We start from the raw sequence: 15,295 nt of genomic DNA on the forward strand, positions 1-15,295 counted from the left end.
GTTTGAGCCCTGGTCCAGGAAGATCCCACATGCCGCGGAGCAACTGGGCACGTGCGCCACAACTACTGAACCTGCTCTCTAGAGCCTGTGAGCCACAACTACTGAAGCCCACGGGCCTAGAGCCCATGCTCTGCAACAAGAGAAGCCAGAGCAATGAGAAGCCCGCACACTGCAACGAAGAGCAGCCCCCACTCGATGCAACTAGAGAAAGCCCGCGTGAAGCAAGGAAGACCCAACACATACAAAAATAAATAAATAAAATAAATAAATTTAAAAAATATATATATACAAATAGAAAAAATTAATAAATGAATTAAGTTTTCTCAATACAAGGTCAATAGACAAAAGTCAATTGTATTCTATGTCAGCAATAAATATAACACGAAATTTAAGGAATAATACCATTTACACCAGGATAGAATAAATCAAATACATGAGACTGAACCTAGGAGAACATGTATAAGACTTCTATTTAGACACTTGTGAAACACTATTGAGAGAAATTAAAGAAAATCTAAATAAATGAAAGAATGTACCAAGTTCACAGATTGGAAGCTTCAATATATTAAGAAGTCAATTCTTCCCCAATTGATCTATAGGTTCAATGCTATATCAATAAAAGTCTAGAGATTTCTTTTTGGAAATTGATCAATGTTAAAATTTATAAGTAAAGGCAATGGACTAAAAATAGCCAAAATAATTTAGAAAAAGGAAAACAAATATGGGCTTACATACCAGATATCAAGTGTGAACAGAGAAAAACAAGTGTTTTCTACAAGGATTAAGTCATAACCCACTACATTCGCTGACCTACTGCAATCTGAGAAGAAATTAAGAGGATGACAGGATGAGGCTGTCTAGATAAACATCTCCAGAAGAATTTTAATAACCCCGGATTCCTGCATCTTCCCATACATAGAAAAGCACTAAAATCACTGACTTGAGATATCTGTTCTTTGTGATAGCAGTACACTTTTACCAAGATGTATGCTTGATTGCATGTATTTCCCAGCCAAAAATCATATATAAACTGGTTTCTCCCCTACCTCTTTGCAGCAGTTTCCTCAGAGCTAACTGAGTGGCTAGTCCTCAGTAAGACCTTGAATACAACTTAAACTCACAACTCTTATGTTGTGTGTTTTTCTTTAAGTTGACACAAGACATTCTATAACTTCAATAACTAAGGTGGTGTGATATGGCACAGTAATAAAAAAATAAATCAAAGAAACAATAAAAAATTCAGAAAGAGACCTGCATTTGATTTATACTTGATTTATAACAGAGGTGACTTTGCAGGGCAGTAGATAAAGAATTGCACATGCATGATTTCAATAAGATGTACAGGGTCAATTAATAGTCATATGGAAAAAAATGCTCCTACTTCATAATATACACACAAATGAATGCAATGTGAATTGGTGACTTAAATGCAGATGGTAACACATTAAAGTTTTTAAAATAAAACATACAAGTATATCTTTATAAAAGGCAAGGAATTCTTCAACAAACTACATATATATACACATAAAATACTAACCTTGAAAGGAAATATTGACAAATTTTAAACTAAAATTAAGAAATTCTGTTTTTTAAAAGTCACCAATAACTCGTTCCTCTTCCAGCAATGGTGAAATTTCTTATATCAAGCCCTTCTAGGGTTAATAGTTATAAACTTTGGAAAAAATATAAAAACCATATGAAGGCAGTACAGAGTGACAAAAAACTGATAAAAACTGTCTCAGAGTCAATTCATGAAGGGAAGGGACCATACTGGGCAAGATTTACATACATATGGTTTCTTGCCAGAGGGCACTGGCCAGTCCAGGTGATGTAGAGGAGCTAAAAAGTTAAGCAGAAAGCCACAGTCTCACTGGCTTTAAGAGTCAGAACACAAAAATTGGGGTTGCAGCATGGCTGAAAAGTGAAATATGTAAAATAATGATCACAATGATCATTCTCACTGGTAATTAGGGAAATGAAAATATAAACTGCAATTAAATAGAATTTCATTATATCAAAATGATGGCAATATTAGTTATGTTAAAATCGGTACTTTGTGGAAAGTCTTTTGTCAGAAACTTCTACATAGTTACAGATGGTTTCAGTTGAGGAGGAAGAAGCCAGAATGACGGAATTGGTCAAACACAAGAGTTAGGATTATCCTGATTTACCACAAAGCTGTTTCTTGGGTGTGCATTTTAAGTGACTAGTCCAAGACTAGGCTATTACTTTTTCTAAATAGCCAAGTCAAGGAAGTTTGTCACCCCCTGGATGACTCCTATCTTGAAACCATAGAAATACGACAGTCATTAACGCTAGTTGTACAAGTTTCATCTTATTTGTTCTCTATATTTCAGCCAGCCCATAAAAACAAACCAACCAACACTGGATGTAGCACATAAACCTGTGAAACACTGATCATCTTAAAAGCTACACCAGAAGGCCCTTATTTTTATTACCACTATCATCATTGCCATCATCAATCACTGCCCTTGTCCCTGACATCACCACCACAATCAGAACATTATGTTCAGGTAAATGGGATTTTATTTGGGAGATTAAGTCTATAAAAGCTAACAGGTTGCTACAGAGTATTTTCTAGTTTTTTGCTAATTGGTTGCTTTTTATAATTTAGATTTTTATTTCTGGACCCATGCTATTATTTCTGAGGTCTAGAGGCCCTGTAAAGTCTCTGGGAAAGTTTCAGAAATTTGGAAAAAGAATAATCAAAGTTCAGCAAAATTTTGTCTACTTTTTAAAAATAATCACTCATAAGATACTACCATTTTTGTTCTCTAATAGTGTAATTAAAACCATATTTTCTAGCTTGAATGTTTTTTAGAAATAATTTAAAAACCTGAATGCCATTATAGATTTTTAGAATAATGTACTTTATAACACAGATCCTAAATTAGCACTTGACAAACTGCAGTGGGCCCACAAAACTTAATAGATTTTCAAGTGAGTTCCTTTCCACTGACTCTTGGCTTTCCTCGAGTTCCAGAAGAAAGTTGGTGGTGGAGGCCATTTGCTTCATTTGATCATTAGTTTCTTTGTTCCTTATTCACAAGCCTCTCCCTAATAATTTAAAGTCCTCTATGAAAAAAAAAAAAAAGGTTTATCTTTACAGAATTTGAGGAATTTTGTTTTGGAATTTTTTTTAACACTCTTCACTGTATAACAGAAATCAGGTTAATCCAATTCAAATGGTTGGAAATGAAGTTTTAATAAATTAAAACTACTGTTTGTAATACTTTGCAGTTTAACTGCTAATGCAGTATCAGAATGTGGCTATAGGGAAGTCTAATCTAGGAAATGATACCTGGTATGGGTTGTAGGAGATAAATTACAGTGAGATTGATGTTTTAAAATTGTGGGGCTTCCCTGGTGGCGCAGTGGTTGAAAGTCCGCCTGCCGATGCAGGGGACACGGGTTCGTGCCTCGGCCCGGGAAGATCCCACATGCCGCGGAGCGACTAGGCCTGTGAGCCATGGCCGCTGAGCCTGCACGTCCGGAGCCTGTGCTCCGCAACGCGAGAGGCCACGACAGTGAGAGCCCCGTGTACCGCAAAATAATAATAATAATAAAATAACTTTATTCACAAAATGTCCTTATGTATAGTGCTCTGAGTTTTCCAAATCAAACCCTCATAAAGAAGCCCTGTCAGCATGTTAGTGAGGACCAGTAGCTTAATTAGCTATCCTTCCAAAATATAGTTTGCATTTAACATTGTTTCTTCTTCTGGGGGAACAGTGACTTAGTGGAAAGGAGTGATGCAAAAGGTAGAACTGCAGGCATCCTGGCTTGAGCAGGAAGTGTGTGGATGAGAATTTACTCTTGAATTTCTCTATATGATCAACTATCTACAATTTCAGATACAAGGCTGGACGAGCTTATATTTCCTGAAGTTAAATTAGTTGAACTGGGCTTCTTGAAGTAAAAATAAACACTCAAACTCTGTTGTAAAGGTTGTTTGAAGTCATTTTGGAAGATGGGTTTACTCTAGGATTCTGGCTTAGGAGCTAACACAATCTTTGTTAATACTGACAGTAACTAGAGTTGGATGAAAGCTAGGGGAATCTCTCATTCAAGTGGTAGTAAATTAATTTCCCTGTCTGAGTATATCCATTGAATATTAATTTTGAGATAAAGATATGGAGGGACTTGAGGTCACTTTCTATTTTAAAATTTTCTAAGTATTTCTTTATTTCACAGGGAAGACTTACTATTACCAAGGTGATTTTCATATTTCTGGAGTCATATACAATGATAATTGTGAAAAAGCAGTTTCACAAGTCAGCACAGATCTGAGAAAATATATTGAGACTATGGTAAGTCAGAGATTTATCTTACTAATTTTACTATAAATTTGATTGAAACATGTGGTGGCTTTGTTTTTTTCTCTTGACAGATGTCTGATGCATTTCAAAATTCTGGTGTATACAGAGTATATCAACTCTCAAGTCATCAAACTTCTGTAAGTACAAATTCATTCAAGATCTTATGGAACAAAAAAATAATTAAAAAGAAAGATCTTATGGAACGAGAAGTAGGTAATATGTCATATCAGCTCCAGTTTTAAATAACAACAACAGCAAGAAACAGAAAGAGAGATAGAGGGAGCAAAAGAGAAGGAAGGAAGGGAGGAAAGAAGGGAAGAAGGAAGGAAGGGAGGGAGGAAGGAAAGAAGGGAGGAAGGAAGGGAGGGAGGGAAGGGATAAAGAGCTCCCCATAAATTAAAGTATCACTGTATTTAACAAATTTTTATTCAGTGTAGGAAGTGTTCTGTACATATCTTTAATCTCTGTACTTGAAGGAGAATTGTAAGGTTTTTGGTGGCAGTCAGTCCTAATTGATTTCTATGATAAAAGATAACTGTAACTATGCAAAACAAGGAGTCTGATCTGATTGTTTTGCTACCTATATACTAGCCACCTCTTCTCCCATCCATACCCATCTGGCCATATCTTTCCTAAAATAATCCTCTTTTGGTCTCTTTAATAATTACCATCACTGTAATGCCTGTGAACAAAAGTGAATCTTTTGAGATAACATTTGTCTAAATATGTATTGTAAGTGTGCTTGATGGTGGTAGTGGTGAGGGCTGCAGGGAGACAGGTATCACAGGGCATAGGGGATGAGTGATAAAAGGAGAGACACCTGTAATTTGGTAACTGCCAATATCTATTCTGGGGAAGTCTGAACTCTCCAAACAAAACAAAACAAAAAATCCAGCTAGCCAACCAATGGACCAACCAATCTACTTACCTACAGACAATATCTTTTGAATGCTTCCTGGCCCTGCATTTAAGTTCTCATTTATCTCTTTCTCTAAAATTAAGTTATTAGAAAATATCTGTACAAGAACACTTTTTACTGTATTATTATAAAATCTCAAGTCAATTATTTGTTGGTCAGTACTCAGTTTCTCAAATGTGTTTGAAATATTCTGATTTCTAGTTTGTGGTTCATATCCTCTTTCATGAACAATACCTCTTAGCCAGTTAAATTTTTAGGGACCATTGCACTTTATTTATACTGAGACAATATCTGTGTATTTTTTTAATATGTATGTGAAGGCAATATAATAATTAAAATGTGGCAAATCCAATGTGTTCATGAAACATCTAAAAAATCAAGAAACAACACACTAGAACATTTCTGTTGCTTCTAGTTCTTATCCCAATGGTTCAAGTGTACAGTTACAGTTGACATTCAAGTTTCCTCCAGCAAAAAAGAACAGCATGAGGACTAAAATCAAGGCTATCTTACATCTGATGTTGAAGGACAACATGGCATCTTGGAACGCAGTTCCCACTTCCATCAAACTTATAGGTATTTCACTTATTTTCTACTACTTAACTATCTAAACTATTAAAAAAAAGTACTGGAAAAAAAAAATGAACCAAGAGTTTCAGGAATTTGCTTAGGAAAAACTAGTCTTCCCAACTGTGGCACTCCTACCATTGAGGTGGTAGTGGAGAAGGCAGTGCTATAGAATCTGTCTGCAAAGTGACAGAAATAAGTGTTAAGCTACAGGTATGCTTGTGAGTTTGGAAGGGTTGGCTGTAATGGATGGAAAGGGGGTGAACAATAATAATTGAAGCATTATTCCTCCCTACTTCTACTTTTGTCAGGAACTCATAGGAAACAGACAGGGTTTTCTTGATCATTAAGCGTGAAGACTGCAGAAGTCAGTGTGAAGTTGAGGACGGGGGTTCTCATTGTTTCTTGTGGAAGAATGGAAGTAATACTATTAAAGACAAAATCTGTCTGAAATAATTCCCTAGAAAACAAGGGAAGAAAATGATAGGATTTTGCCCCAGTACAGAAAGTAAAGTTTGTAAACATTCAAAGGTCCTACGAAGTTCTTCAAATGTTAAATTGGATTGTTAAAAGGTCTATTAGGTGATAAGCTTGTGTTTCCAGAGCCGTTTTGTGCTTCTTCCAGACTGACAGTTGATCCAGAAGCTCTGATGGCTGCCAGCTGCCAGTTACAGCTCTTTTGCCTCAGAACATAGTCCCTGTCACCAATGGGCCACTCATGAGAAGTGAGTTTGAGGTAGAGGTTCTGAAAGGAGCGATACGATTCCTTTGTGGGTAGTCATTGGGAAAGAAGGCTGTACAAGTTACTGCCCCTCTGTATCCCAGGGATTCAGAGTCAGCACTTTCCGATGTGTCTTTTTTTAGTTCTCTCTTCTCTTTCTCTCTAAAGCCTCTTCCCAATAGAAAAGAGACTTGAATTTAAGTTAAATTCTCAAAATTTCATAATTCAGTCTTAGTAATGAGATGACTTCTAAAGAGCAGGATAGGTCTAATGAAATGTAATTTGAATTGGGTTTTTTCTTTAAAATATAGATAACTACATTTCAGAGTAATGAGAATTATCATAGGGAAAAAAAAATCCAAAGATTATGCCCAGTGCCATTTTTAGTAAGAGTGTCAGCTTCTTACTTCACTAAATATTTTACTTCAACCATCAAAATACTGAGAGCTTTGCTTTTTTACTTCCTTTTCCCTTTTCCTATACTACCTGGTAGAGATGCGGAGAGATGGCCAAAATATAACAAGTAGAAGTGAGAGGGGTTGATAGACAATACATGAACTAGTCTGAATAGTTAAATGTTGGGAGTAATTGGGTTAGGAAACTTAGTCCTCGGGCTGAAGAGAATTGCTTGGTGATATTTTATCAACCTTATGTTTTTATTTTAATTTCAGAAATCAGCAAGGCTAATGCTGAAATGCTTACCAATAACTGTAAGTTTAGAAACTTTATTATAAATTTAACACATTCAAAAATAGTTCCCCATCATTTTGCTAAAAAGGATCTAGAAGTACTTAATGCTGGAAATCTATAGTAGTTTTTCAAAATTATTGGATATACCACATATCTATCTGGCATTTCTTTTTGAAAAACACTGACCATTTATAATGGGTTGTCCAAAAGGGTGAAATGAGAACTGTTTCCAAAGAATGGAATCATGAAGAATATCATGTCTGAATTAGTTTTTAAAAAAAAGTGAAGGAAGAACGAACAACTTAGGATAATAAGAAAATGCAAAACTAGGCTATATCAAATATATTTATTATAAGGTAAATAATAGTTCTGTACCTTTTAAGCAAATTCTCTTTAGAGTATCATGAGGCCTACAGTGTGATACATACATGTATTCATTCGTTCAGTGGATATTTATGAAGTATCTGTTGTCTACATGGGGCTTTACAGATAGCATTGCATATGCTATACAAGATACAGACCTTAATGAAGCAAAGTCTCCACCTTCAAGAATTATGCAATGTACTTGGGGAGACTAGAGTTATAACAGATAGATACAACAAAAATCAGTAGTTGAAAAATGCTTGAAACTGGAAAAGAAGAAAAGTAAAAGTCACCCAAACAAGGATGGAATGGGCTATCATGATAAGGGTACATTCCAGGAAAGAAACAACATTGATTAGGAGATGCTGGACAATCATTGAAGGGTTTCAAATAATGTTTTAAAATATATTTCTTAAAAAATATAATGAAAGATACATGCTCTTATATAAATAAATCCTTTCTTCAGGTTGTGGGGGACGACTGACCAATAGTATCACAGCAGGCAACCGAATTGTGAATGGGGAAAATGCCCTGACGGGGGCCTGGCCATGGCAGGCAAGCATGCAGTGGAAAGGCCAACACCACTGTGGTGTTTCTCTGATCAGCAGTAGGTGGCTCCTATCTGCAGCTCACTGCTTTGCTAAGTAAGTTTGAAAGTCTGACTAAATGCAGGATTCTGGTTGCAGGCCTATTTGGGAGGTCTGTGGGGTTAACCTAAATGTGTGAGGTTCTGCCAAGACCATATGAAATTTACAACCACTTACATAATTGAAGGGCAGCAAAGACATTTAAATTGGGCAACTAAGGGAAAAGTGAATGGAAGCAATTAACATTTTCCAAATAGGGGCTTTGGCCTGATGTTAAGTACTTTACTTACACCATTTTATTTAATCATAACAATAATTCCGTATGAAAGGTATACTTTAACCTATTTAAAGATGAGGAAACTAGGGTTTAGAAATGGTGATGTAACTTGACCAAGATCATACAGCTCTTAAATAAAAGAAACTGAGTGTGAACTTGGGTATGTCTGACTCCAGTTACAGGGTGCTTATTTGTCTTACCCTCTGGGGGTTTACAATCTAGTTGAAGAAATTTAAACGTGATATATTAAAGGTATAAGGCAGCACAGTGTAGTAAGTGTCACATGCACAACACAGATAGCACGTGCTATGGAAACTTGGTGAAGAAAGAGAACACAATCTAGCTGAGGTATTCAGTTGTAAGATTTGATCTAGACTCTAAAGATATAAGCTTTGATTGATTGGGGTAGGTAGATCAGAAAAAAATAATATGCATTTCGAGTTGGAAAAATAGCCTTCTTCAAATGTGTTGAGATGGAGCAACACAAGTTGTATTCTATGGACAGCAAACAGAAAGAACTATTTGAAGTAGAGAAGATTTGTAAAAGGAAACATTAGAAAATATGCTTAGAAAATGTAGTTTTATTCATTGGGGACACCTCTAAATGACAAGATGCTTACTTACTGGAGAAACACAGCTAATGAATGTGTGGAGTCACTGAAGATTTCAGAAGGAGAGAAGGACTGAAGAGGGTCACAGTTACATGAAGGTCTTGAAACCTTAAAAAAAAAAAGGCACCTGACATTTTGAGGAAGTGACAATAGTTAAATAGGATCTTAGGGCCTAAACTGGGAAAGAATCTCAGGGGAACTGGAGAAACTGGTCAGAAAATCTAAATTAGAAGCCAAGATGCATTGACTTGGTAAACATAATGGGGTGATTGGGTGAGAACAGATTGCAATTGTTTATGTATGCAGACGGATGCCCAGAGCCTGCCACAGGCTCCTGGAGCCCAGGGTATATGACAGTATGAGTGATTCTGGACTCCATCCACTGAGACTGCTTATATGATTCTTACCCAACTCAAATGCATAGAAACCAGATGGGGCTGAACTAGCAGGAGACATCAGTGACTCTAGTTAGGAGGACTTGAAGAAGGCTGACAGCTGTAATAGTCCTTAGCACTATTTTTATGTGTCTGTAGCATTTATGACATCCCCACATCAAAGACATTTTAAAAATAAGAATTTAAGTGCTTTATAGTGTTGTTTGGGAAACTCACACCTTAAAGTGATAAGATAATCACTGTGAATACCGTTTTGGCCCCCAAACTGAGTGTATTTTAATTAAATTGTGTCCTCCAGGAAAAATAATTCAGAAGATTGGACTGTCAACTTTGTAACTATAGTAAATAAACCATATATGACACAGAAAGTCCAAAACATTCTTTTTCATGAAAATTATAGCAGAGCTGGGGTTCATGATGATATTGCCCTGTGCAGCTTGCTGAAGAAGTCTCTTTTACAAAGTACATTCATAGGATTTGTTTTTCTGAAGCCAAAATGAAGCTCTCAGAAAATGACAGTGTTGTAGTTACAGAATGGGGAACACTTTATATAAATGGTAAGTTTTTCTGTAAATATGTAATAGCTTCATAAGAATAATTATTTAATCAATCAATCAATCAATCATTCTTTCACACAATTAACCAGTCCATAAATATACTGAAAAGAAAACCAAGTGATGGGACCAAAGGCATGGTGTTGTCTTCAATTTCTGAAATATCTCTGGGAATAAGAATTGGAAAATTTGGAATTTATGTGTGAGGCAGCCAGCTCTAATAAACATTAGAAAGAAAGCAATCTAGCCTGGGACTGGTCTGGCTCTTGGTGACCAAGAGAATCTGCTTTATTCCATAGATGTTCTTTGTCTCAAAAAACAAGGTTAAGATCTCCATGATATGCAGAATTTATTGCCCTTAGGTTCTCTTCCAGTGATACTTCAGCAGGCTTTTTTGAAGATTACTGATAACATAGTTTGCAATGCTCCACATGCATTGTCTGGCTTGGCAACTGATACAATGCTGTGTGCTGGATTTATGTCAGGAGAAGCTGATGCCTGTCAAATACTTCTAGATACATTATCAAATCATTTTTTCCGAAGTACTAATTCAATGGAAGTTTTTATCACCATAATTTTTTTTGTCTTAATGATTTTCACAGAGTAGCTTCTTATTTCAATCCACATAACAAACATTTATTAATCTCATTAATGTACCAGAACCCAGCTCATAAGCTGGAGATGCAGTGGTGAACACAATCCCTGTTCTCATGGAGTTTTCAGTCTAGGAATCCATAGTTACAAGGTAATAAAATAAATTTGGCCCTATTTTCTGGGCAACCTGCAGAACTAGAATGCTTGCCTCTCTCTTATCAGGAGATGCAGCAGGAGGCTTTACAGGTGCACATGTCATGCATTCCTGAGAGGCTTCATCATGGAGCCTCTGAGTCACTTTCTCCAGAGTTAAGTTTGGACTCATTAAAAAGTCAGCTTCTAGTCTTCCCAATCCACTCCAGTCCAGCTGTAGGTAATATACTCTGGTTTGTAGTTGCCCTGGGTTTTGAAGAAATTCAAGAGTCCCACGGTTCTAAGCCCAAAGAGGGTGGATTGTCTCACTGCCTAGGGGCTGTTGACAACTCCAGAGGAGAGATAGAAAGAAATGTTTCAGGACAAGAAACATTTTTTTTCTCTTTTTATTCTAGAATGATTCTGGTGGACCACTAGCTTATCCCAACTCTAGGAATATCTGGCACCTTGTTGGAATAGTAAGCTGGGGTGAAGAATGTGGGAAAAAGAATAAACCAGGTGTCTATACTTGAGTGACTGCTTATCGTGGATGGATTACCTCCAAGACTGCACTCTGAAAGAGAAGTAAGTTTGAAATGGAACAAAAAGACAATTATAGGGTATTCTTATCCATTGCTTCAAAATCTTTTTCTTTTGATTGTTGGTATACCAATCATTTTCTTATATACAAATGCATAAAGGTCTTGATTAATGTTTTATTTTATCTAAAACACTATCCATTTATTTATCTATTTAACTAATATAGTAAACAGAAAGAAAAGAAAAAGGCCAAAATATTTTTATTCATAGCCTCTTTCTGATTTATCTTACCTTTATATTTGGAATAGACCTTAATTTATTTTTCAGAATTTAAAAAAATACAGATTTTGTTAGTATGAGAACATGCATGCTGGATCTACCAAATATATTATTTTTAATTCTATAAATCATAAATTTATAGATTTATAATTCTATAAATTATAAATTCATTTTGTTAAACTGGAATATGTAAGGCAAATAATGTACATTCACACTTTGTTTATATTTGAGATAGTTTGTGTATCTTGTAAAATCATATAATCTTGGAATGGAGAAGGGGTAACATAGGTTCAGTTAGACCAAGTCTCTTAATTTACAGAGTGAGGAACACTAAGAAAAACAATTATTTGCTTGAAGTCATTCTTCAGCCTCTCTGATAAGTTGTAACCCTCACGTGAATTTTCCCTCATAGAATTTAAATCCAAAATTAGTCAGGTATTTAAAAATGATTTTTAACTTGCAATTATTTATATAATATTTTCTTCATGTCCTTCTTTTGTCATCTGTTCGCATTTTCTTGCAGCAAAGATAATGTGAGGCCCTCAAGGGGAGAGGACGGTGTGGCATCTATTGCAGTAGCTCTCCTGATAGTGCATGTGAAATTGTATGGAGGGCTGATTTTGTAATCTCTGCAAATAATTTACCTTTTAACTCTCCTAAAAATAAAACAAGTACCTTAAAATTTTAAAAACTGCTAAAACAAACTAAAAATTACCTTCCTTCAATTGTTTGTGACATTACTTTTATTTTCTCTTTATTATAAATTATTGACTCAGAGCAGAAGCAAGAAGAACTGCAAACCTGCAGCTTGTGGATCAAAAACCACATTCACAGAAAGATAGACAAGACAAAAAGGCAGAGTGCTATGTACTAGATGAATGAACAAAATAAAATCCCAGAAAAACAACTAAATGAAGTGGAGATAGGCAAACTTCCAGAAAAAGAATTCAGAATAATGATACTGAAGATGATCCAGGACCTTGGAAAAACAATAGAGGCAAAGATCGAGAAGATGCAAGAAATGTTTAACAAAGACCTAGAAGAATTAAAGAACAAACAAACAGAGATGAACAATACAATAACTGAAATGAAAACTACACTAGAAGGAATCAATAGCAGAATAACTGAGGCAGAAGAACGGATAAGTGATGTGGAAGACAGAATGGTGGAATTCACTGCTGTGGAACAGAATAAAGAAAAAAGAATGAAAAGAAATGAAGACAGCCTAAGAGACCTCTGGGACAACATTAAACGCAAAAACATTCGCATTATAAGGGTCCCAGAATGAGAAGAGAGAGAGAGAAAGCACCCAAGAAAATATTTGAAGAGATAGTCGAAAACTTCCCTAATATGTGAAAGGAAATAGTTAATCAAGTCCAGGAAGCACAGAGAGTCACATACAGGACAAATCCAAGGAGAACCATGCCAAGACACATATTAATCAAACTATCAAAAAATAAATACAAAGAAAAAACATTAAAAGCAGCAAGGGAAAAACAACAAATAACATACAAGGGAATCCCCATAAGGTTAACAGCTGATCTTTCAGCAGAAACTCTGCAAGCCAGAAGGGAGTGGCAGGACATATTTAAAGTGATGAAGGGGAAAAACCTACAACCAAGATTAATCTACCTAGCAAGGATCTCATTCAGATTTGATGGAGAAATTAAAACATTTACAGACAAGCAAAAGCTAACAGAATGCAGCACCAACAAGCCAGCTTTACAACAAATGTTAAAGGAACTTCTCTAGGCAGGAAACACAAGAGAAGGAAAAGACCTACAATAATAAACCCAAAACAATTAAGAAAATGGTAATAGGAACATACATATCGATAATTACCTTAAATGTAAATGGATTAAATGCTCCAACCAAAAGACACAGACTGGCTGAATGGATACAAAAACAAGACCCGTATATATGCTGTCTACAAGAGACCCACTTCAGACCTAGAGACACATACAGACTGAAAGTGAGGGGATGGAAAAAATATTCCATGCAAATGGAAATCAAGAGAAAGCTGGAGTAGCAATTCTCATATCAGCCAAAACAGACTTTAAAACAAAGACTATTACAAGAGACAAAGAAGGACACTACATAATGATCAAGGGATCAATCTAAGAAGAAGATAAAACAACTGTAAATATTTATGCACCCAACACAGAAGCACCTCAGTACATAAGGCAAACACTAACAGCCATACAAAGGGAAAACAAGAGTAACACAATCATAGTAGGGCACTGTAACACGCCACTTTCACCAATGGACAGATCATCCAAAATGAAAATAAATAAGGAAACACAAGCTTTAAATGATACATTAAACAAGATGGACTTAATTGATATTTATAGGACATTCCATCTGAAAACAACAGAAAACAATTTCTTCTCAAGTGCTCATGAAACATTCTCCAGGATAGATCATATCTTGGGTCACAAATCAAGCCTTGGTAAATTAAGAAAATTGAAATCATATCAAGTATCTTTTCTGACCACAATGCTATGACACTAGATACTAATTACAGGAAAAAAAACTGTAAAAAATACAAACACATGGAGGCTAAACAATACACTACTTAATAACCAAGAGATCACTGAGGAAATCAAAGAGGAAATCAAAAAATACTTAGAAACAAATGACAATGAAAACACAATCACCTAAAACCTATGGGATGCAGCAAATGCAGTTCTAAGAGGGAAGTTTATAGCAAAACAATCCTACCTTAAGTAAAAAGAAACATCTAAAATAAACAACCTAACCTTACACCTAAAGCAATTAGAGAAAGAAGAACAAAAAAACCCCAAAGTTAGCAGAAGGAAATAAATCATAAAGATCAGAGCAGAAATAAATGAAAAACAAAAGAAGGAAACTATAGCAAAGATCAATAAAACTAAAAGCCGGTTCTCTGTGAAGATAAACAAAATTGATAAACCATTAGCCAGACTCACCAAGAAAAAAAGGAAGAAGACTCAGATCAATAGAATTAGAAACGAACAAGGAGAAATAACAACTGACACTGCAGAAATACAAAGGATCATGAGAGATTACTACAAGCAACTATATGCCAATAAAATGGACAACCTGGAAGAAATGGACAAATTCTTAGAAATGCACAACCTTCCGAGACTGAACCAGGAAGAAATAGAAAATATGAACAGACCAATCACAAGTACTGAAATTGAAACTGTGATTAAAAATTATCCAACAAACAAAAGCCTAGGACCAGATGGCTTCACAGGAGAATTCTATCAAACATTTATAGAAGAGGTAACACCTTTCCTTCTTAAACTCTTCCAACATATAGCAGAGGGAGAAACACTCCCAAACTCATTCTACAAGGCCACCATCACCCTGATACCAAAACCAGACAAAGATGTCACAAAGAAAGAAAACTACTGGCCAATATCACTGATGAACATAGATACAAAATTCCTCAACAAAATACTAGCAAACAGAATCCAACAGCACATTAAAAGGATCATACACAATGATCAAGTGGGGTTTATCCCAGGAATGCAAGGATTCTTCAATATATGCAAATCAAACAATGTGATACACCATATTAACAAATTGAAGGAGAAAAACCATATGATCATCTCAATAGATGCACAGAAAGCTTTTAACAAAATTCAACATCCATTTATGATAAAAATCCTACAGAAAGCAGGCATAGAGGCACCTTACCTCAACATAATAAAGGCCATATATGACAAACCCACAGCCAAC

At 35.6% G+C, this 15,295-nt stretch overlaps 1 protein-coding gene across 1 annotated transcript in view; it reads left to right on the forward strand.

Moving 5' to 3' along the window:
• The window catches only part of LOC112397407 (transmembrane protease serine 11B-like), a 19,839-nt gene extending 8,511 nt beyond the window's left edge, over positions 1–11,328 (forward strand). Inside the window, 10 exon segments of the mRNA XM_024741600.1 lie at positions 4,216–4,331; positions 4,412–4,443; positions 4,445–4,477; positions 5,675–5,835; positions 7,219–7,257; positions 8,067–8,244; positions 9,769–9,896; positions 9,899–10,027; positions 10,387–10,527; positions 11,165–11,328. Coding sequence (XP_024597368.1) covers positions 4,216–4,331; positions 4,412–4,443; positions 4,445–4,477; positions 5,675–5,835; positions 7,219–7,257; positions 8,067–8,244; positions 9,769–9,896; positions 9,899–10,027; positions 10,387–10,527; positions 11,165–11,328 — 1,121 coding nt within the window.
• The last annotated feature ends 3,967 nt before the right edge of the window (positions 11,329–15,295 follow it).

This window comes from Neophocaena asiaeorientalis, unplaced genomic scaffold, assembly GCF_003031525.2.
Source record: "Neophocaena asiaeorientalis asiaeorientalis breed wild unplaced genomic scaffold, Neophocaena_asiaeorientalis_V1.1 scaffold445, whole genome shotgun sequence".
Classification (NCBI taxonomy): Eukaryota; Metazoa; Chordata; class Mammalia; order Artiodactyla; family Phocoenidae; genus Neophocaena; species Neophocaena asiaeorientalis.